This window comes from Rhinolophus sinicus, chromosome 15 (assembly GCF_057876585.1).
Source record: "Rhinolophus sinicus isolate RSI-liver-muscle chromosome 15, RSI-T2T, whole genome shotgun sequence".
In the NCBI taxonomy this organism is placed as follows: Eukaryota; Metazoa; Chordata; class Mammalia; order Chiroptera; family Rhinolophidae; genus Rhinolophus; species Rhinolophus sinicus.
The window spans coordinates 77,906,486-77,928,632 of NC_142515.1; the positions used below are offsets into that span (position 1 = coordinate 77,906,486).

General features: G+C 56.0%; 1 protein-coding gene across 6 annotated transcripts; it reads right to left on the minus strand.

The window, feature by feature from the left end:
• Positions 1-1,179: 1,179 nt before the first annotated feature.
• CAMSAP3 (calmodulin regulated spectrin associated protein family member 3) lies at positions 1,180-14,918 on the minus strand. Of its 6 annotated transcripts, XM_074337748.2 has the most exons (20): positions 14,657-14,917; positions 9,256-9,509; positions 8,813-8,935; positions 8,638-8,733; positions 8,433-8,465; positions 7,498-7,545; positions 7,104-7,242; positions 6,370-6,509; positions 6,192-6,285; positions 6,064-6,118; positions 5,845-5,918; positions 5,482-5,551; positions 3,937-5,386; positions 3,315-3,454; positions 3,057-3,236; positions 2,953-3,008; positions 2,472-2,565; positions 1,991-2,103; positions 1,799-1,917; positions 1,180-1,710 (listed from the first exon to the last, which is right to left on the minus strand). In XM_074337748.2, the coding sequence occupies exons 1-20, from the start codon at positions 14,802-14,804 to the stop codon at positions 1,405-1,407; spliced, it is 3,732 nt and encodes a 1,243-aa protein (XP_074193849.2). In that variant the 5' UTR covers positions 14,805-14,917; the 3' UTR covers positions 1,180-1,404. The 6 variants fall into 6 exon arrangements, with proteins under 6 accessions (XP_074193849.2, XP_074193852.2, XP_074193850.2 ...); XM_074337751.2 differs by having other exon boundaries at positions 2,953-3,236; positions 14,657-14,918; XM_074337749.2 differs by having other exon boundaries at positions 2,953-3,236; positions 3,937-5,335.
• Between the last annotated feature and the right edge of the window lie 7,229 nt (positions 14,919-22,147).

Here is a 22,147-nt window from a genome sequence, read left to right on the forward strand (position 1 = left end):
GCTGCCAGGTGCTTAAAGGGACTGCCAGCTCATTCTCGCTCTGGTCCTGAGCCCGGCACCCCACCCCCCACAGATTGGCTGGTGTGGGAGGTAGGTAGCCGGGCTCCGGGCCAAGGCACACACCCGTCCTCACCCCACAGAGCCAGTTCTGGACTCGGAGACCAGTATCTCTGCCGCCCGAGGCCTCCTTGATCCCTGAGCCTATGGGGCCTTGCCCACAACTGCCCGGGTCTCACCCTCTTGCTCTATCCGACCTTCCCCACCACCCTACTCAGCAGGTAGGGACTCCCAGCCACCCTCAGGAGAACTGGTCAGCGAGCTTGGGAGGCAGGCACTCCCTGGTCCCAGGACTTAGCAAAGGCGATTCTCTCTCGGACAGCGGCCAGGAGTCAGGCCTCGGCCGTGGGCCACATCAGGGTGTGGCCCTCAGTCCTAAGCTCTGGGAAGCCATTAGCAGGCTCGAAGCTATTAAGGGATTTAAGGATTCAGGGATATAATCCGATTTGTGCCCTGAATGGGCCATGCAGGCTGCTGTGGGGGGTTGGCTCCTGACAGGAGGCAGCTGGTCATGTGGCAGGCCTGGGCTGTTGGCTTGGGCTGGGGGTGGTCATGGGGACAGAGAACAGAGGGCTCCAGGAGGCGAACTGTGCAGCACTGGATGGCGTCGGGGAAGCCGGTCCCTCACCTGGCCTGCCAGCGCCGCAGGGAGGTGAGCTCAGCCTGGCTTGAGCTTACAGTGTAGGGCCTACATCTGAGACATCCAGTGCCCATGCCAGGAGGCAACTGGACCCTCAGATGTGGAGCTCAGAGGAGAGAACACGGGAATCCCTGGCCCAGGTGCTGTAACTGAGCCTAGAAAGGTAGGCAGGCCGCTGGAGAAGACGATCGAGTTTAGCAGTTGGCCGCCGACCAAGTGCCAGGCGAGGCCAATAACAGCCACACGGAGGAAAATGAAGTGAGTGGGGGTGGGGGAGGCGGGCTGCTCAGAAGCCTCCTGTGCCCAAGACGTCAGTAAAAACGCTAAGAAATGGCCACAAGGGGAGCTGGCAGGGAAGTCGTGACCTTGGCAGGAACTGTGTCAGGGCCAGCAAGGGAGCTGAAGAGACTGGAGCAGGTTCAAGAGTGAACAAGACACAGGAAAACCCTCTCAGCCAGCCTCGGGGACAGGCCAGCACCAAGTCTCTTTAAATTATTTTATTCAAGAAGGTAGGGAGGACAGACAGGGGACTGAGCTGAGCCCTGAGTCCCTGAACCTCCCAGCTCAGCCCCCACAGCAGGACGAGACAAAAGTTAGGGGGTGGGAACTCCAGCCCCACCCAGACAAGGCTGGGACAGGCAGGACCCAGGAACACCCACGGCATGTCCTCCAGCTGTCCTCCCAGAGGGCAGTGACCTGGTGCAGGGCTATTTGGGGGTGCTGCCCCCCTTCTTGGGGGTGGTGGGCTTCTTGCTCTGCCAGAGGTGTCCCTGGATGGTGAAGGCGTCCACACTCATGGACATGGTCTTGGCGGGGATCTGGGTGAAGCGCTTGCGGTCCGAGTTGTACTTGTAGATGCCCTCGACCATGGCGGGTGTGACAGTGCGGGGGCCATAGCCTGCCAACCTGGACAGCTCCTCCGTCTCCCCCGACAGTGTGTAGAGGGCCCGGAACTGGCAGCTCGAGTCCCGGAAGAGGATCAGGAAGTGGTTGGCCTTGCTCTTCTCAATTTCCTGGTGGGCAGGGGAGGTGGTCAGCCAGCCCAGCAGGGCCCCGGACCCACCCGCCGCACCCCCATGCCCCACCCCGGCACAGGCTCACCTCTAGAATTCGGTTCTTCTGCGGCTCGTTCACCCTGCCCGCCAGGCAGCAATGTGACAGGGCATTGTGGATAATGAACTTGTTGGACTTGGCGCTGGGCTCCTTGTACAGCCGAGGACCTAGGGGGCAGGGTGGTCAGGGATGGCTGGGGACAGGTAGGGCCCAGCATTCACCACCGTAAGTCCCACTCACCTGTGTACTCAGGCACTGATGCTGGGGAGGAGGCGTTGCTGCCGTTCTCCCAGTCGCGGTCACGGTTACCAGGCAGGCGGCTTGGGGACATGAGACCAGATGGGGAAGGGGCCCTGCAGAGGAGGAGGGGTGGGACGGGGATGTGGTCATTGGTGGGCAAAGCCACCCAGTATGTGGTGGGACCAGGGAATGGACAGCCCAGAATTCCCCCTCCCCCACAGAGTGGGAGACGTACACGTGTGTTGTATGCCCTCCCAAGTCCACGCTATGCCCTCTTGCGCTCTCAGCCTCAGTCACACTGCACAACCACTCAGGTGCAGGGAGGCACATTCTTAGGTTCTGTCCATCAGGTACAGACAATCCCCCTTGCACACATTCATGTCCTTTTAGCCCTTTAGTGGCAGATACACATGCCACATACTTGTAGGCTCACACACTTGCATACACACAGACTCAGGCCACTCGCCCAGGCCAAACTCACCGAGATGGCCTCTTCACCCCCAGGTTATTGGCCTCGTTGGCCACGGTTGACAGTGATAGAGTGGACTGGGAGTAGACCTTGCTGAGCCGAGAACCTGGGCGGGGTGGGTAGAGGGCATTAGTTCAGGCCCTACCTGAAGCCCTCTTGTCTCCAGAAATGCCCAGTGGGGCCTAGCCTGGCAGACTATGAGGGAATGTGGGGTCAACCCTGCCCAAGACCCTCACCCTGTGCAGTCCCCAGCAGAAATCTCATCCCCAGATGGACCCGAGGGGGCCTCCTCTACTCAGCCACAGAGAGAACTCGGGGCTGGATCTGCCCAGCAGCCCTTACCTTACTGTAGGCCCCACATCCCTCTGGAAGTCTTCACCCAGCAGGAAGGGCACCCCACCTGAGGCCTTTATCACCCACATACAGCACCCCCTGCCGTATCCTTCCCCTCCCCAAGGGGTGTTGGGCAAGCCACACCCCACAGAGTCCTCACCCAGCAGGCCACGGGCAGGACTTCGTGCCAGGGCTGAGTCATCGCAGCAACCAGAGCGTGGCCGGGGGGCCCTCCGTCCACCTCGGCCTGGCCCCCCGGTCCCCCGTGGCCGTAGCACCTTATCCAGGTCATCCATCAGCTTCAGCTGGGCCCGGCGTTCATACTCGAGCCGTGTGAACTCCCCCCGCCGGGTGCCCACCTCCTCTTCAGCTGGGGCCCGGGCAGCAGGGGCTGGAGTTGCTGTGGGGGCCGAGGGGCTGGGGACCACCTCCTCCTGGGCCAGTCTGCAGATGGAGAGAACGAAGCAGTCAGGTCATGGGGTCACCGGTGGCAGGGGTCCCCAGGGACGGGCCCAGCCTTACCGCACAGCCTCCTCTCTCCGCTGCTCCTTCTCAGCCTCCTGCCACTGTTTGCGTCGCCGCGCCTCCTCCACCCGCCGTTGTTGCCGCTCCAGCAGGCTGGCCCGCTTTTGGGCCATCTCGTCCTCGGGCTTGTCTTCATCCTGGGGGCAGGCCCTGAGTCCAGCTGGCCATCCCTCCCCTGGCACAGCTACAGGCTGATCTGTCAGCCCAGCCCGCCAGCCATTCACCTGTCCTTTCGATTTTGTAATTGTTCTAAAGGCATTTAGTTGGTACCCACTTTATGCACAGCCCCATGTGCCTTGGGTACAACAGGGGCGGTGCAACCGGGGTGCTGCTCCCACAAAGCACTTAACCCAGTGGGTTAACCTGATACCACACAGTAGGGAAGACGCTCACCCCATTTGTCCATCTGTCTATCACCCAGCCATCTATCCATCTGCACACCCCCATCTATCTACCCACCCACACACCCTGTCTGCCCACTCCCACCCACCCATCCACCAGCTCCATCTATTCTTCCACCCACTGGAATGCCACATCCACCCGACCGTGTCCACCTGCCCACCCACCTCCCCACTCCCTGACCATCCATCCAAACCCCCCACCTGCTAAGGTGACTCACCTTATAGAAGAAGCCCAGGCCACCGCGGGGCTCTCCCTCTGAAGATGCCTCTTCCTCTAAGGAATCTTCAGCACCAGGGGGGCTCCCGTCTCCCTCATCCTCAGCCGAGGGCTCTTCCAGGCTGCCCAGTGGGATCTCGATGAGGCCTGGCCTGGCTGAGGGCTCCTCAGGAGGCGGCCCCTCAGACAAGAGGATGGAGGAGCGAGTTTGCACAGGCACCTGGCTCGGTGAGAACTTTCGCAGGTGGGGGAGGCTGTCAACATCATGGGGAGGTGTGAGCACCCTCGTCAGAGGCGCCAGCCGGAGATCCGCTGGCCGCGTGTGCTTGGGGCTGCGGGGCGTTGGGCTGGGACCGGGCCCTGGGCTACGCCGGGCAGCTGAGGCGCGCCGTACAGGGCTGGGGGATGCAGCTTTGGGGCCCATTGTGGGGCCAGGGATGACCCATGCAGCAGGAGACGGGGCAGCGGGAGGTGGGGCAGGCCCAGGGGCCTCAGGTGGGCCCAGGAGCCGCTGCTGCTGGTCTGTGAGCCTCTGCATGTCTCGTTGCAATGAGTTCAGTGCAGCACTCAGTTTGTTGACTGCCCGGTTATAATCCCCCAGTCCCTCGGGGGGCACCGGGCCCAGTTCTGGTGAGAAAGTCACTGCCTTGGGCCGTGGAGATGGCTCACCCTGGCCCTCACCTGCCGGCCGCTCCCCACCGGGAGCTGGGCCTGGCTCAGCCTCGGCCTCGGCCTCCCCACCAGCCTCCCGAGGCTGCACCTGCAGGAAAGCACTCTTGCCCAGTCGTTGGCGGTGTTTGGCAAAGATGGCCTCAATCCGTCGTTTCTGAGCCTCTATGGCCCGCCGTTTCTCCTCCAGCCGGGCTCCAAGCTCACTCATCTCTGAGCTCAGGGCCTCCGGTGCTGCTGGGGTGGCCACCGGGGACCCAGCTCCGGCCTCCACCTCGGCCTTCACCAGCTGCTTCTTGCGTTCAGCAAAGCTGGTCATCTTCACTTCAGAGTTGCTGGCAGCTGGGGACGAAGCCATCGCCTTTGGCGAGCCCTCAGACAGGGCCTGGGGTTTCAGTACTTCCCCCGCCTGGCAGGGAGAAGGTTTCGAAGGGCCTTCGGGGTGGGGCAAGTAGGCAGGTACCTTGTCGGGTGGGTAGGAGGAGGCCAGCGTGGGTTTGGAGGGCCCTTCAGGGGAGTGGAGGTAGAAGCTGCCATCAGCAGCCCCATCTGGGAGCAGCCGGGGCTCAGCACTGTGGATGATCTGCAGGGCCTCCTCGATGGTGGGCAGGTCACCAGGCTCTGCGGGTGGTTGGGTGGGGGTCCGGGCTGGCACGGGGCGTGGGGGGCCCAGGCTGTCTGAGCTGACGGAGCGGAGTAGGACGGGGTCTCCCATGACGACATCCACGTCGCTGTCCAGGCCAAAGGGGGTGCTGAACGACACAGCCTGGGAAAGGGGACGGCTGGGCGGCCAAAGGGAGGGGTTAGCCCCTGGCCCCGCCCCAGTCCCGCCCCCTCCACTGTTGGGGGAGGGAGGGAACCCGTGAGAAGCGCTCACCTGAGCTGTCGGTTCCAGGCCTTGCCGAGGACCTCCATGTGGGACATGGAAGGGGAGGACTTCAGCGAGCCTGGGGAGGGGTGATCAGTGGTCACTGTGGGGTCACTGGAGACCCTGGGTGGGGTCAGTCAGGGCGTGTCACTGGGTGAGTCATTATGTGGATGGCTAGCTGGGGGCCATTTGATGTCACTAGGGAGACTTGTTGATCCACTGGGAAGGTCACTGTGAGGATCAATGTGTGTCACCATGGGCTCTTTCAGGTGTCAGAGTTACCCAATGTAGGGGTCACAAGGAGACATGAAGTCAGCAGGGGTGGTCCTTTTGGATGGGGGTCTCCAGGGACAAGCCACCCCCTGCCCTCACCTGTGGATCCGCGGAGTGGAGACTGGGGGCCGCCGGGTGACAGAAGTGGATGGCGGAAGTTGAAGACAGGAGAACTGCCAAGAAATGCATGTCAGCCGTGGGACCACCTCCCTCACCTCCCCTGGGGTGGAGACCAGAGCATGCCCCAGCCCTGTCCCATGACCAGCCAGGAGGAGGAGCCTGTCATGGCCATGGACACTCATCCAGCGGGAACCGTACCTGCCGCCGCTGCTGTTCTGAGGGGTGGAGGTGTCTGTGGCCCGGGGGGAGGCAGCTGCAGCACAGAGAGGAGGGTCAGGCAGGGCTTGGCCTCCCCATCCCCACCTGGACCCGGGGCCAGGCCTCACCATGACCGTCAGGCAGCTCCTTGGCCTGCACGAAGTCAGGTTTCAGCACCTCGAAGCACATGAACATCTCCGCCAGCAGCACCACCAGGTTGACCTGGAGGCGAAAGGCAGGGTCAGCCCACGGGACCCATGGCCTTGGATGCCCGCCCCAGCCCCCTAGGCCCCAAGATGGCCTTACCTTGAGGGGCGGTGGTACATAAAGCAGGTCCTCGAGGGACAGCGGGCAGCCACGAGGAAGGCGGGAGGCGCAGAAATCCTGCACCAGCTGGAGGTTGTACAGGCTGTCCGCCACAGACATGGGGTCCTTGAGGCACACCTCTGTAGGGACAGGATGCCCGGGTCTATGGGCAGGAGGAGGGAGCCCGGGGGGAGGGAGGGCCCAGAAGCCAGCAGACACGGAGGACCTCCTACAGGCCTGGTGCCAGGCCTCCCTCACGAGGTGGGCACTGTGCTAGGCTGTTCCTCAGGTCTCTACACCTGCTACTTCCACTGCCTAGGCCACTCACTAGTCTCCCAAGAACTCAACAAGCTTTTCCTGATCACCCGGCACCCTTCAGGGCACCTAACATCTGGAATGTTCTTCTAGATCAACTTACTGTCTTTCTCTCTCAACGAGGACAGAAACCACCTGAGGTCTGTATTGTTCTAGCTGGATCCCTGCAGTTTAAAATGGGGTCTGGCTCACAGTACACACTCTAGAAATCTTTGCTGCAGGAATGAGTCATATGAAGTGCAGAGAGGTTTAGACACTTATGTGAGGTCACACAGCTAAATAGGGGAAGAGAGAGGTTCAAAGCCAGGTCTGCCAATTCTGGAAGCTGCACTTAAAATGACTGCACCACTCTAGGGACAGACACCTGGGTCTTAGGACACCAGGCTCCTAAAGGCAGGGTCTGGTCCAGGCCCACTCACCCTCAAGTCGTAATAGCTGAGGACAATAGCAGTGGATTGTAGCAGCCAGCGCAGCCCCACTCGCCAGGTCCTGGAGGCTGGTCACGGTGGGAAAGCAGGGGGCACGTCGGGCCAGGGCACGGTCCTTGCGGTATCGGATCTGTAGGTAGGAGCCGGGTCAGGTCAGAGGTCATGCTTTTCCCCATGTCAGTGGTCATGCAAGCTGGGCAGGGAAGCCTGGGGTTTCCGCCATGAGGGGGAGTGAAGCCAGGGGTCCCAGAGCCAGTGTGATGGGCCAGCCTGGAGCGGGGGAAGGGCAGCAGCAAGAGGCAGAAGAGGTGTCTGAGAGCAGCCAGGCCAGCAGCGGGGGCTGGGGGCAGGGACTCCTGAGGTCCTGGGGTGGGGGATACGTTACCATGGGGGGTTTGCTCCCCGACTCTTTCAAACAGAAGGCAATTGCGTGCTGGGGGGAGAGGAGCAGCCGTCAGCGGGGCAGGAGGGGTGCTGACTTGCTGGGCCCCCAAGCACACCTCCGGGATGGGGGAGAAGGAAGCCCTGAGCCCTGTCCTGAGCCCTGGCCGTCCAGCTCCCTGACTGCACTCTGGCTGGCTTTGGGGACCCCAGCTCCTCCCAGCCCAGAGGGATCCCACAGAGTAGCCTCCCATGTAGGGAACCCTCCTCCCACAAAAGACCCAGGCCTCTGCTTGGGGAGGGGATGCAGAGGAAGCAGGTAGGCAGAAGGAGAGGAACCCCCAATCCAGGCCCCAGGGGAGGGGGAAAGAGGCCCTGGAATGAGCAAAGGTGGGGACCTCATCCAGCCGTCACTTTCCCCTTGTGCTTCAGGGATGGGCAACTCTCCCCTCCCCAACCCCCCAAAGCTGGGATCTATCCTTAGGGAAGCTGGAGCCTCAGGAAAGATCTGACATCCTCTTCTGGGTTTGAGGGTCTTCCTCTTGGCTGAGGGGGGTGTCTTCTCCATGCACCCTTCCCATTGGGGTCAGGATCATGTGTCTGATTGGCTGGGGTCCTCCCTTCAGAAGCGCCAGCTGGCTCCCCACCTCAGTCAGGGGGATGAGCTAAGGGAGTTCTATCCTCTTAATTGATGGGAGAAGTTCATCAATTAACCAGTCAGGTTCATGGGGAGGGGTCTGCCCTCTCTGAACAGTGAAGATTTCCCCCTTCTCTTGGTTCACAAAGGGGTCCTCTCTGTTCCCCAGGGTTGAGGTCCCACCTCCTTTGCTCACAGCCTGGGGGAGGGAGGAGGAGGTGCAGACAGGCAGGCAGAAACAGACACACAGACAGAGTGACAAGCGGGACAGGCAGGCAGGTCAGAGAGACAGCCCCACTTACAGGAACCAGCTTCCAGTACCAGCGTGTGGGGCACTGATGCCAGAGAGGCAGAGAGGAGAGCAGCAGGAGTAGGCAAGGGGAGAGGGCAAAGAGAAAGAGCGTCACCTCCAGCCCCTCAGTGCACGGATGGCCGCGCGGGCACAGCCCCACCCTGCCCCCAGCCCTCTGGTCGTCCGTCCTTCCATCTACATCGCCTGAGCCTCACCGAGGGCTGCGTGGGGGCCACCCCATCCGCAGAGGCTGATGGAGATGCTCTCTGGGCTGCTTCCTGCTCCGTCTTCTCTTGCAGACGCCGGATGGTCTGAGGGGCCAGGAGAGGTCAGTGGTGAGGTCACTGGGTGATCCTGGCCCCCAGCCCATCCTGGCCCAACACCACCTACCGTGTCCACCCAGAAAAGGAGCTTGTGCTCTAAGCTGGCCAGGGCCAAGGGACCGGGCAGAGTCTTCGTCCACTCGAAGGCAAAGGCAACCATGAGAGCGTCAATGACAGCTAGGTGGGCTCCCTGTGGGGACAAGGACTGAAGGGTCAGCCCAACGCGGGACGGAGGGTACCCTCTGTGTGCCAAAAATAGAGGGGAAGAACCTAGAGGTCAGAGGGGCTTGAGCGTCTGAGCCAGGGTTGGTGGGTGGGATCTCAGGAAAGAAACTAAGATAGGGGGTCCTGGAAGAGCCACTGCTGGTGGGCTGGGCTTTGAGGTCCATACTAGATCTGAGGATCCGGTGGGCCAGGTAGGCAAATCCTCAAGGGCCAAAGTAGTATCTTTTGGGAGAAGCCAGGTATGGTGGGCCGAGCTTAGCGGACAGGAGGGGGCGGGGTGCCTACCATGAGGATAGGCTGGTGTCGCAGGTCGGCCTCCTGCACTGGGCGCTCGGGCAGCGCGGGCACAGTGCCCCTCCGGGCCAGCAGGGCCAGCAGCGCTGAGGGGCTCGGGGGTGTCTCGAGCTGCGGCAGCGCCTGGCGCCAGGCCCGGCAGTACAGCTCCGCTGAGAGCAGCAACCGCGTCACCGGGGGCTTCACGTGCTCCTGCGCATACTGGTCAGTGTAGAAGGGTTCCCACAGCTCCGAGGGTACATGCTCTGTGCGGGGGAGGGAGGGTGTGGGCAGGTCAGGGCCACCAGGCACACACACCCCCTATAATCACAGGGCCCCAACTAAGGGCGGGGCGGGGGGGGGGGGGTCAGGGTCTGGGCCGGAGGAAACACCTGGGAGAGTTGGGACCTGGGCTTAGATGCAGCTGTGGAAGAGTTTGCCAGAGGAAGGGGTAATGCTGTTCCAGGCGGAAGGGGGCACAATATCACTTAATTGCTTGCCCTGGGTGCCCTACACCCAAGCAACCCTAGGAAGCAGCAGCCAAGGAACAGCTGGTAACCCCAAAACCCAAGCACAGAGAAGGAGTAACCTGCCCAAGGCCACGCAAACGGGCAATACTGGGACTGGCATTCAAACCCAGCCTCAAGCAGACTGCACTCTCTCGCTTGGAGGCTGGGGTGGGACGAGCTGTGGATGGGGGGCTGGCTGGCAGGGTACCAGATGGGGGAGTAGAGAGACTACAGACACTTTGGGGGGTGAGGAGTCGGAACTTGGTAACTAAAGGAGGAGGTGAAAGAGGGAGGCCGCAGGGCCCCATCAGGTGTTGAGGAGCAGAGGGGGAAAGAGGGTGTTGCTGAGAGGGAGAACAGGAGGCTGAGTCTGAGGGGCTGGGGTTTCGCAGATGGCGAAGTCATGTCACAGAAGCAACCACCAAAACCCTGAGTGAGACGAGCAGAGTAGGAAGAAGCTTGAAGAAGCCCCATGTGGATGGGGGTGGCAGGGCCTCAAGTAGGACCCAAGGGTTGGGAGGAGAAAGATCAGAATAAGACCCCAGGAAGGCTGAGGCCAACATGGGTTCTTCCAGGGAGGCCCCAACTCTCATTCCAGTCAGAGCAGCTTTTTTGTATATTGGGGTTCTGTGTGTGTGAGAGAGTATGGGGGCAGGGTTCTATTGCTTAGAAACACTTGAGTGTGACCAGACCTTCCTCAGGTGCCCGTCTTCACAGCCACGCTCCCCAGAGACTTCCTGGCCTCGTCCACAAGGACCCAGGCATCCTTGCCTTCAGTCCCTCCCTGTCCCGGCTCTTTCCCCACCCCCTATAGTCACACTTGACCTTCCCACTTAAAGCCCCACCCCTGTGGAGAGTTGTGTTCACTCTGCCTCTCTCAACTCAGCTCCTTGAAAGAAGAGTTCTCCAGGCTTCACTTCCTTCCAGCCTATCCCGGCCCCAACCTCCCTGATCCAGCTCCCGCCCTCCCAGCTCCCAGCCTCCTCAAGGCCAGCAGTGGCCAACCAACTCACAATTGTGGGCCCATATCTCGCCTGGGCTCTCTGCCCAGCACCTCCTTCTTCTAGAAGCCTTCCTCCCCCAGCTTCCCATCTTTTTCTCTCTCCCACCACTCAAACTAATATCCCTCCCCACATGCCCCTTCCATGCAGATCTCCTGACTCAGTAGCCTTGTAAATGGACCTGGCCCCACCACACACACTATGATGGGTTCCATGGCCATCTGAGCACCTGCTGCAGCCTTGGCTGTGAATCCCACTGACCTCTGGGCATCTCCCATAATCCTTAGCTTCTTGCTCCAAACCTGCTCCTTCTCTCCATACCCACAGCAGTGAGAAATCACCATCCCTCTCTCACTCTCCCCCTCCAACATCCAATGTCTTCTTGTTTCAACTTCCTGGCATCTTCCAAAGCAAAACCCTCCTCCTTATCTCTCCAGCTCCTGATCATTTCCTGCTCCCATAGGCAACAATTAAGCAAGTTTCTTTCCTGAGGGGCTTGTCAGGGCCTTCAAAATGAAAACGTGAGCTAGTGCTACTGATAGCTAATGTTTATCAAGCACTTCCTCTACACCAGCGTGTCTGCACCTCTGCACTGTTGGCATTTGGGGCTGGATAATTCTCTGTGTTGGGAGTGGGGTAAGCTGCCCTGTGTACTGTAAGATGGTTAGCAGAATCCTTGGATGCCAGTAGCAACTTCCTGCCAAGTAGTGACAACCAGAAATGTCTCCAGACAGTGCCAAATACCTCCTGAGAGCCAAAACTGCCCCCCACCCTGTCCCTGATTGAGGACCACCACTCTATACTATAAAATGTTTATTAAACATTTACTGTAGAGCACTGCTGTCTGATACAAATATAGTATGAGCCACAAAAGTGGTTTCAAATTTTCTAGTAGCCACATTTAAAAAGTAGAAACAAGAAACATTGATTTAGCAACATAGTTAACCCAATATACACTTCACCCGTGAACAACGTGGGTTTGAACTGCATAGGTCCACTTATATGTGGAGGTTTTTCAATAAATACAGTAAATATATTTTCTCTCTCTTATGGTTTTCTTAATAACATCTTCTTTTCTCTTGGCTTGCTCTTATATACTTTAAGAATACAGTATATAATACATATGCAAAACTGTGTTCATCAACCATTTATATTATCGATAAGGCTTCCGGTCAACAGTAGGTTTTTAGGAGCTAAGTTTTTGGGGGGTCAAAAGTTATACGAGGATTTTTGACTGCTTGGAGGGGGGTAAGGTGGGTGGCGTCAGTGTCCCTAACCCCCATGTTGTTCAAGGGTAAACTGTATATGCAAAATACCATTTCAACATGTAATCAATATAGAAATATTATTAATGAGCCTCTTCATATTCCTGTGTTTTTTGGTACCAAATCTTTACTGTGTATTTTACATTTACAGCACATCTCGATTCAGACCAGCCACACGTGCTTTGTGGCTATCATGTGGGACAGCAGCTCTAAGTACAGGTAGCATTTCCCTACACCACGACCCCTTTGCGTGCATTTGGTCATTTAATCCTTACAGCACTTACATTCTTTTCCCCATTATGCAGATGAGAAAACCGAGGTCCAGAGAGCTAACTTGCCCAAGCTCACACAAGCTAGTACACAGCTGAGCCAAAATGAATCCAGTTTCCCTATGCATCGCATTGGTATTCCGAAGGTATAAGAGGGTGCATGTGGTGTTTCCCAAAGTTGCTTAAAGGAGGCACCCTTTCTAGCTTATCTCTGAGCTAGAGTTCTGCTGAGCCCACCTGCCTGCATTCCTGCCCAGCCTCCTCAGACCTGCGCCTTGGGGCCACCAGAACTCCCCCTTCCCCAGACACAATTCCCTGTGGGCACCTGCAAGGGTGCTCTTATTTGGCGAGTCCCCGAACACCTTCCATGGTTCCCCAGTGCCCTCAGATCCTCACCCTCGGCCTGACAGGCGCTGCTAAGTCTCATTAGTCTCCCTCATCCCCTGCCTCCCTCGGCCACCACCAGGCCACCAGGCCACCACCAGGCCCCGCATGTTCTTCCTGGAGAACTCCCTGTTGGCCCATACGCCGTTCCTTTGCCCCCTGCGTAATCTCCCCCTGGCAAACTCCTACGCATCCTTCAAGGTTCAAACCCTCCCTCCTCTGGGGAGCCTTCCCTTCTCCTCCCCTCCCTGGAAGATTTCAGGGATTTCCTCCCCCTGGGCTCGGCTGCATGCCTCTAGCACTCTAAGACCTTATCACTCTAAGCAGCAATGATCTGGTTTCATGTCCAGTACCCCACTCTCCTGCGTCCATCCCCAACCAATCCATCCTGAGCACCCAGCCCTGGCCTGGCACCCAACAGACATCCATAAACAGTCCCAGAGTTCATGAACCAAGCAGAGCTCTGCTCCTCACTTCCCTCTAAGGGCCGGGTGTCCCACCTTCTCAGGCTTTCTGTTTAGAGAAGGTGGGTGGGGAACAGATTGAACTTGACCCTCAGGGAGGGTGTTACACAGGGCAGGGAGCTGGGTCAGTGAGTCAGTACATCTCCTTTCCGTGAAATGGGACAGTAATTGCTACTCTGTCCCCTGGCCAGGAGACGGTGAATAATATTAATAAAAACATCACACGGATGCCAGCAGCAGTAATAGCAAGCACCCGTGTGGTGTGTACTGTGTGCCAGACCCAGTGCAAAGAATTCTGTAGTCAGGCTCTCTCCTCTGCCTCCCAGCAACCTTGTGAAGAAGATATTGGGATCCCACTCACCCTTGCACTGCCCTGGCACACAGTGGGTGCCCCCACAGACATTTGCAAAATGAGTAAGTGAACGAATGCCTTTTTTTTTTTTTTTACAGAAGGGGAAATGAAAGCTTAGAGAATTGGGATAATTTTTCCAGTCGGGTGGAGCTAGGACTCAAACTCAACTCTGATTTCCAAAGGTGAGCCCTTTATGGCCTCATAACCCAAGAGGTGAGGGGCTCAGGCTACCAGAGTCTCTTCCTACCAACTGCCTTTCTTTCTCAGGCAGATCCTTGGGGACAGGCAGGCCCCAGAGTGGGCTGGAGGAAAGACAGGCTCAGGCAGAACCAGGACAGGGACAGCTATCACGGAGACCCACACCCAGAACTGGTTGATCTGGGAAGGCCACTGAGGGAGCATGGGCTGTGCCCAGCTGGTGCCAAGAGCAGTGGGCAGGACCAGTGGGAGGGCAGGGCGTCCCCCCCCTCAAGGCCCAGACCTTAATTAACTCCGTGTTCCCCATGTCCAGGCCCTGGCTCCCATTTCTGGCATACGGCTCTGACTGAGCCCGCTCACAGCCTCTAATCCTGGGAACCCACCCACCCGTATCCTACCCTAGGAGTGACCCTACTTCTTCACACAAGTGGGACTGGTTAAGGCACTGGGAGAAGGGCTTGCACCTGGGCCCCGGCCGCAGGCGATCTTGGACAAGCCATTTCTCTTCTGCTGGGCTCGCCTGCATCCCAGGCAAAAAAAGGGCAATAAGTCACAGATGGCAGCGCAGGCTGGAGCCGTGGAGGTGAAACAGAGGGTTCCCCGAGCTCCCCGCGCCACCCGCAGCGCAGGCAGGGCCGATGCGGGGTGTATGTCGGGCTGGGGGGATGTCCTCGCGGGCGCGTGATGTGAGTAAAGGGGAGGAGGGCGTGCAACGCAAGGCCCGTGCTGGAGACCCCAGCCGGCCCGCAGACATCCACCCGCTCACCTGGGGCCCGGACGCCGGGGTCCCGGCGCGGAGCTGGGCCGCCGGCCCCACCCCCACCGCGCTCCGGCAGCCGGGCGGCCAAAGTCCACGGCCCGAGCCGAGCAGGAGGCCTGGAGGCCCGGGGACCCCGGCAGCCGGCGCTATTGTTCCCACGGCCCCGGCCTCTCCGGCCCGCCCCCCGCACCTGCCGCCCCCCGGCCGGTACCTGCGCCCCCGAATGCGGCCCGCAGCACCCACGCCAGGCTGGCCGCCGCCTTGGCCCGCGAGAAATCGTACTGGTCCAGTGACTTAATCTCGGGCACCAGGAAGGTCCTCCGCAGCGGCCCGGGCCCGGGGGGCGCCGCCTCCACCATGGCGCCGCCGGGGCTGCGGGCGCCCGCTCCGCGCTCGCTCAGACTGGGTTGCGCCGCGCTCGCACCCGGGCCGCCGCCGCCGCCGCCGCCGCCGCCGCCGCCGAGCCAGGTGCGGCCGCTCGCGCTCGCGACGCTGCGTCGGTCCCGCCCCGGGGCGGAGCGCAGGTGCACCCCGCCCCCGACCCGGTGCCCGCGCCTCGCCTCGGCCCTCGCTGCAGGGTGGGGCGGGGAGGCTGCAGAGCCGCGTGTATGTGTATGTGTGCGTGTGTGCGTGTGCGTGTGCGCGCACTGGAGAGGATGAGGGACCCCTGTTTGTGCATGTGTGTGCTGGTCCAAGCCTGTATCCTTAGATGTGTGAGCATCTATGCCGGCTTGTCTTCCTGGCCAGAAGGCAGCTGTGCGTGGGTGCACCTGTTTCTGATTGTGTATCGTGAGTGTACAAAGAATGTGTGTATTGGCATCTGTGTGTGCGTTCCTGAATGTATTTGAGTGGTGAATGAATGTATTTGAGGGTGTCTGCCGATGCGTATCTAGGTGTGAGTGTAACAGCGCGCTTATGTGCGTGTGCGGGTATCCGTGTTTTTCATGTGTGTTGTGTGTACAAGGATCTGTGTTGTGTGAGTGTCTGTGTCCTGAGGATACAGGAGTGCTTACTGTGTATGCATCTGGGTTTTGTCAGTGGCTTTGTGAGTGTATTTGTGACACCTCTAGGCACTTGTGTTTTGTACAAGGGTGTGATCAATGTTGATGGAGGATGGAGAACTATGTGAGAGAAATTGAGAGTGTTTGTGCAGGAGCGAGACTACTTGTATCTATGCGTGTGGTTGAATGGCTGTTACTGGGTTGTAATTGCAAATGTCTGCATGTGTATTTGTGGTATCAGCAGAATTTGTTGGGGGGCTCCTATTGTGTGTAGGTGGGGATGTATTTGTGTCCAGTGCATTTGTATATGAGTATTTGAGTGTGGTTGTGTGCACATGTGTATGTATGTGGGGAACAGTTTCGGATGTATTTTTGTGCATATATGTGTGTTTACACATGAGTGTATTTGTAGATGACTGCGTTTGAGTATATGGCGTCAGCCTAGTGTGACAGGGTGTGAACACAGTGGAAGTGGGTATAACGGTATAAGAATGTCCTGAGAGTGTGAGTAGGCATATTTGCATGAGTAAATGGGTTTGTGTGTGGTATGAGTTTGATTGTGTATGTCAGTGTGGAGGGGTGTTTGTGAATATACTTGTGTACATGAGTGCGATTATGTGGGTGTTACCTGGGAATATTCGTAAATGTCTGAATGCCTCTTTGTGGGTATTTGTTTAATATTTACTTTTGTTTTCCTTTGTGTTTTTTGTCAAAACCTTGACTGTGTACCTCTTAGCTGTGTGTAATTATGAATGCACAAGTGTTCATGTGTTAGGTCTCTGAGGGCCTGTATGTGTAGATATGTATCTACAGGTGTAGTTGTTTGTGTAGAAGTGTGGAAGGAGTGGCTGGTTAGCTCAGTTGGTTAGAGCGTGGTTCTGATAACACCAAGGTTGCCGGTTCGATCCCCACATGGGCCACTGTGAGCTGCGCCCTCCTTAAAAAAAAAAAAAGTGGGGGGAGGGGGGTTCACACAGTGTGAGGGGTATAAATGATAAACGTCTAAGTTTTGCTTTGTTTTGTGCACCTGAAACTAATATAAAAAAAAGAAGTGTGCGTACGTGATCTGTTTATGAGTGTCGACATGTATCACTGTCTGAGTGTATTTGTGTGTGTGAAATTTGCTTTTACATCTGTGTGAATTTGCAAATATTTGCAAGGGTCTGGGTGAGCATGAGTGCAACAAGGTGTGTTACCTGTTTTCTGAATGTAAAATGAGTATCTGAACATATCTCTATATGTGAGTGCATTTGTGGGTGTCTGGGTGTGCCTGTTTATGACTATATAACTGTGGTTGTGTGTGTAGGTGTGTGTGTGTGTGTTTTGAATGGTTTTGTGGGTATTTGTGTGCATCCAGATGCATTTCTGCGTCATATGTAAGTGAGACTGGGTGGGTGAATTCCGTGTAAGGAGATGTAAAGTGTGAGTTCTTGCACTCACAACTACGGAGGGGTTTCAACCAACACACACAGAACAGTGTTTTCGTGACTATATAAAATATAGCACTATAGTAATGTATTTCCTGAGACCCCACCTACCCCCACCCCAGATGGGGGTCCCTGAGCCCACCCTTTGTAGAACTTCCTGGGTCCCTTTAACATACACAGGTGTGTTTGAGACTGGGTCTCTTGGTCCAGAGAATGTGACTGGGCAGGGGGTGGGTGTGCCCAAGGGAGGGGAGCTGGGGCGTGGGCCCTCCTGTCTGGATGTGCCTGTGCGGGAGTGGGTGTGGGTACACAAAGGCGCCAGTGTGTATGTGTTTGAACACACATGTGGATGTGTATGATGCACGTGCCCTGGCTTTGTCCCAGTCCCCATCCCCCTGAAGGACCTGGACAAAGTCTTTCCCCACTGAGCCTCAGTTTCCCCATCTGTGGTACTGTTGGGGATTCGGGGCTCCTGCCATGGGGCGGCACCCTGGCATGGACGGCGTGCTGTCATGCCCTGCCCCTCCTGTGAGCATGGCATGTCCGGCCAGCTCACACAAGTGTTTGCTTTTCCTGGGAAGGTTCTCATGACCTCTGTGGACCAAAAGGACAAACACAAGTGAAGGCATTGCCTGTCGCTCGCTAGCTGGCATATACTCCCGGGGGACGCACCAGTGAACATGCAAGCAAAGGTTTCCAGCCTCAGGAGGAGGCCCACATGCCCTCACCAGTCCAGGGCCCTGAGGGCCTGAGGGCATCCGCAGCAGGAGCTGGGCCAGTACCCTCCCCGCAGGTGCCTGGGGCCTCCTAGTGCCCAGCCCCCACACTGGGCCAACTGGAACGCCTGGCTGGGCCAGACTGCCCCACCCACACTGAGGCTGGAATCAGGTCCCACCTGCCCCTGGGGGCCTGTTCCTTGGGCCCAGGCAGCTGCAGACATACTGGCTCCTCTGTGTGCACAGGCGGCCCCCTCCTCGCTGCCCCCTTCAGGCCCACCCCAAGTCCCTGCCTCCCGCCCCCTCCCTACCTGGGGATTCCTTCAGCTCTCATGCCTCCCAACTTTTTAGGCCCTACTGATTTAGCTGGGGGTGGGATAACTTATACAGTTTGTAGGTCAAGGCTTCAGGACTAGATTTGGGGGAGTGTATGTACCCCCAAAAAATCATCTGCATGGGGCAGCCAGATGACTCAGTTGGTTAGAGCGGAAACTCTCAACAATAAGGTTGCTGGTTCAATTCCTGCATGGGATGGTGGGCTGTGCCCCCTGCAACTAAAGATTGAAAACAGCTGAGCTGTGCCCTCCACAACTAGATTGAAGGACAACGACTTGGAGCTGACGGACCCTGGAGAAACACACTGTTCCCCAATATTCCCCGGTTAAATTTATTTTTTAAAAAATCATCTGCACAATTCTGCGGGGTGTGTGCATTTTTGGCATCACATTAACAGGTAACAATTTTTGAGGGCATCATATGCCCAGTGCAATCTCATATGATTGAATCTCATATGAATCTCAATCTCCTTACAACAGCCCTAGTATAATGAGTATTATACCCATTTTACAGATGGGAAAATTGAAGCCAGGAGCCCCCACGTCACACGGCAAGAGAATGGAAGGCGGCTTTGAGCCAAGATCACCAGGATCAAGGGTCCACCACTGAACTACTACCCTTTCCTTCCATTCTGAACATGACATCCATGACCCTCAGATGGGGCTCGGTGAGGCCTATAGTTGTGGGGCTCTCAAAGCAGAGGAGGTTGGGGTCCCCTCTCTGAAACTCCAGCCCACAGCGAGCTGTAGTGATGGGATTTGGATATGACCTCTGTTTTTGCCCCCCCCCGCCCTCCCCACACACAGTGTCCCATGGTGGCCCCTCTGAAGTTTGGCCAAGGAGGAAGATTATTATCAGACCCCCAGGGACCTCTGGGAGACATTCCCAAAATATTTCAAAATAATTAAACAAATAATATTGTGCATGCCAATGGCTGTCCCTGTCCTCATGCATTTAGAAGCAATGAACAAATACACCAAAAGAGATCATTTCAGCGAGGGACAAAGTATTGGGAAATAATAAAACAAAGCAAGAGTGCTAGAGACAGCTGGAGTGGCAGCCGCTTGGTTTTGGGAGGGGAGGTTTTTGGGGGAAGGATGGGATGGGGCAGAGACAGGAATGATGAAAAGGAGCAGTAGAAGGAAAAGCATTCCAGGCAGAGGGAACTGCAAGAGCAAAGGTCCCGAGGCAGGCATGAGCTTGGCGGGCTCAGGAAAGGTCACTATAGCTGGAGGTTCATGGAAGAAGATGCTGGGAGGTTTCAGAGTGTTTCTCCAATTCTCTCCAGTGAAGGGGCAACTTTCTTTTCTTTTTCAATCTATTAAATGCAATAAACATGAATTTCTAGGAACATAAAACTGAACAAGACGTTCACAGTGACAGAAAGTAAGGAACAACTGACCATGATGGGGGCATGTCAGAGGTCCATGGGAGCCAACTGAAAGGGCTCCCAATGGCCAAAGCTGGAGCAACTGGAGCAACAAAATTAATATAGTATTGGATTATAACCCCAAGAACAAAATACATATCCATGAGTCTAGACTGATATAAATAAATAATCAAATTATGTTAACAAATGAAGGGCAAGAGACAAACCTGATGTACAGAAGAATTCCAAATATTTTATGTAAATGCTCCACCCTCAAGGAGGGGTGGAACTGAACTGTGTTTAGTAATTCCTCCCAAAAGGTACAATTTGGAAAAGGGGGACAAAAGAGTAACGTTTCAGTGGAGAAACCCGAAAAACATGCTAAGTCACCTGGCGAGGTGATCAAGGTCAACATCAACAGTCATAATTAGACTGATAGTATATACTCTTGATATGACGTGATGAAATAGCCACTGTGATCTTCCTCTCCCCAAACCCATAACCCTAATCTAATCATGAGAGAAAACCAGAAAAATTCCAATAAGGAGGTATCCTTCAGAGTACCTGACCAATACGCCTCAGAACTGTGAAGGTCATCAAAGACAAGGAAAGCTCAAGAAACTGCCCCAGCCAAGAGGAGCCTAAGCGGACATGACAACTAAACGTCATGTGGGATCCTGGATCGGTAAAAAAGACTTCAGGAGGAATCTGAATAAAGCATGCGTGGGTTACTTAATACTAACGTATCAATATTGATTAATTAATTGTAACAAATGTTCCATACTAGCTTAAGATGTTACAAATAGGGGAAATTGTGTGTGTGTGTGTGTGTGTGTGTGTGTGTGTGTGTTGGGGAAGGAGTATATGGAAACTATCTACTATCTGCTCAATTCCTCTGTAAATTTAAAACTGTTCTAAAAAAATTTATTCATAAAAAAAGAATGCAAAACATGAGACTGACAGTCATCAAATTGCTGTCAAGATACTGTAGTTTCTAAACACTTATTACTTTCTGCACACTCTCATCTGGATGGGTAATCAGTGGGTTGGGCCCAGCACGCGTCTGTGGTTCTAATGGGGTTCTCACCCTCAGCTCTATTGATGTTAGGAAACAGATCACTCTTTGTTTTGGGGGCGCCCTGTGCATGATAGGGTGTTGAGCAGCAGCCCTGACTTCCACCCACTAGATACCAGTAGCCCCCCTTCAATTGTGACAACCACAAATGTCTCCAGACCTCACTACCCATCTCCTGGCTGACTGAATCACTCTCCAGCTGAAAACCACGCAGGCATACAGGTGACAAAGTAAAACCTGGAAACTTGGCCCAGAAGGAAACGTACACATCTGTGAGCTTCAGGCCTGTCCTGAGGGGCCTGGGATTTCCAAGACAATCCTGCTAGTGCCAGGTGGACCGTGGAAGTTTTGCTCAGGAGGCTAAGCCTGGGGCCTGGCTTTGGGGATAGAGAGGACGCAAGTATGCAGAATGCCTTTGGGAGAGAGAACTGACAGGACTTGCTGATTGATGGGGGCGGGAGGCCCTTGAGGACAAGAAGGGAGGAGGTTTGGGAAGATGCCCAGATCTCAACCTTTCGCAACTGGGTAGGTGGTGGTGTCATGTGCTGAGATGGGGACATGAGATGAGGGGCCAGGTAGGGTGAGGGAGGGGAGGATGATGAGTTTCGTCTCGGACAGGTTGAGTTTCACATCCCGGAGGGCCCTGGAGAGCAGAAGTTCATAATCTTTCACACATCACACTGAGTGTCGCCCCGTGTGCCTCTGTGAATGTACAATGTCCTCAAAGGGGCAACTTGGCCCTTTCCTCTCTCATATACACAAACACAATTGGACTTGGAAGCCAGCAAGATGTCCTTCCGTAAGTGAATGGAAACATAAACTGTGGGACGCCCAGGCAATGGAATATAATTCAGTGCAAAAAAAAAAAAAAAAAGAAGAAGCACTATCACGCCATGAAAAGACATGCAGGAAACTTCAATGGGTATCACTGAGGGAAAGAAGTCAGTTTGAAAAGGCTACCTACTGTATGATTCCAACTCTATGACATTCTGGAAACGGCAAAACTATGGAGATGGTGAAAGAATCAGTGGCTGCCCGGGGCTGGGAGTGGGGTGGGGGAGGGATAAATAGGTGGGGCACAGAGGACTTTTAGGGCCATGAAAATACCCTGTGTGATACTGTAATGATTAATACCTATCAAGACACATTCGTCCAAACCCACAGAATGTAGAACACCAGGATGAACCGTAATGTAAACTCTGGGCGCTGGGTGACGGTGACACATCAATGCAGGGTCCTCAGTTGTAACCAATGTCCCATCTGGTGCAGGACGTTGATAAAGGGGGAGGCTGTGCCTGTGTGGGGGCAGAAGGGATATGGGAAACCCCTGTATTTTTCTGCTCATTTGTGCTGTGGACCCAAACCTGCTCTAAAACAATAGTCTATTATAAACACCCACATACCTATGTGTGTACTTCCTCTTGGTGTAGGTCAAGGGCGAGATTATCTCAGCTGTGCTTCTGTCCTTTGCATGTCCTTGACGGGAAGACATTTTCTGTCCACTTCACCCTTTCTTCCTCCTCCTCCCTCTGGTAGGAGGAGGCCTTTGGGCAGACAGAAGTGAAGCAGTGACTTTGCAAGTGGAAAACACAGCAGGAAAAACCCAGACCAAGATGATTGTAGGGGGAGGAGGGTGGAAGAAGAACTGCAGAGAGAAGGGGGCTCTGGCCGCTCTTCGGGTGTCAGGGATGGGGGGAAGTAAGTGAGATGACAGGGAATAGACATGTTGCCTAAAATCTCCCCTCTGAAACTTCTATGCCTCTCTAGCCACCCTCCAT

Excerpts from the sequence above, each read along its gene's own strand:
- CAMSAP3 (XM_074337751.2), bottom strand. The coding sequence starts at position 14,804 with ATGGTGGAGGCGGCGCCCCCCGGGCCCGGGCCGCTGCGGAGGACCTTC. Across the intron at positions 9,510-14,656 it reads GGCCGCATTCGGGGGCGCAG|AGCATGTACCCTCGGAGCTG; the intron begins GTACCGGCCGGG and ends TCCCCCGCACAG. Across the intron at positions 2,104-2,471 it reads GGGGTGAAGAGGCCATCTCG|GGCCCCTTCCCCATCTGGTC; the intron begins GTGAGTTTGGCC and ends CCTCCTCTGCAG.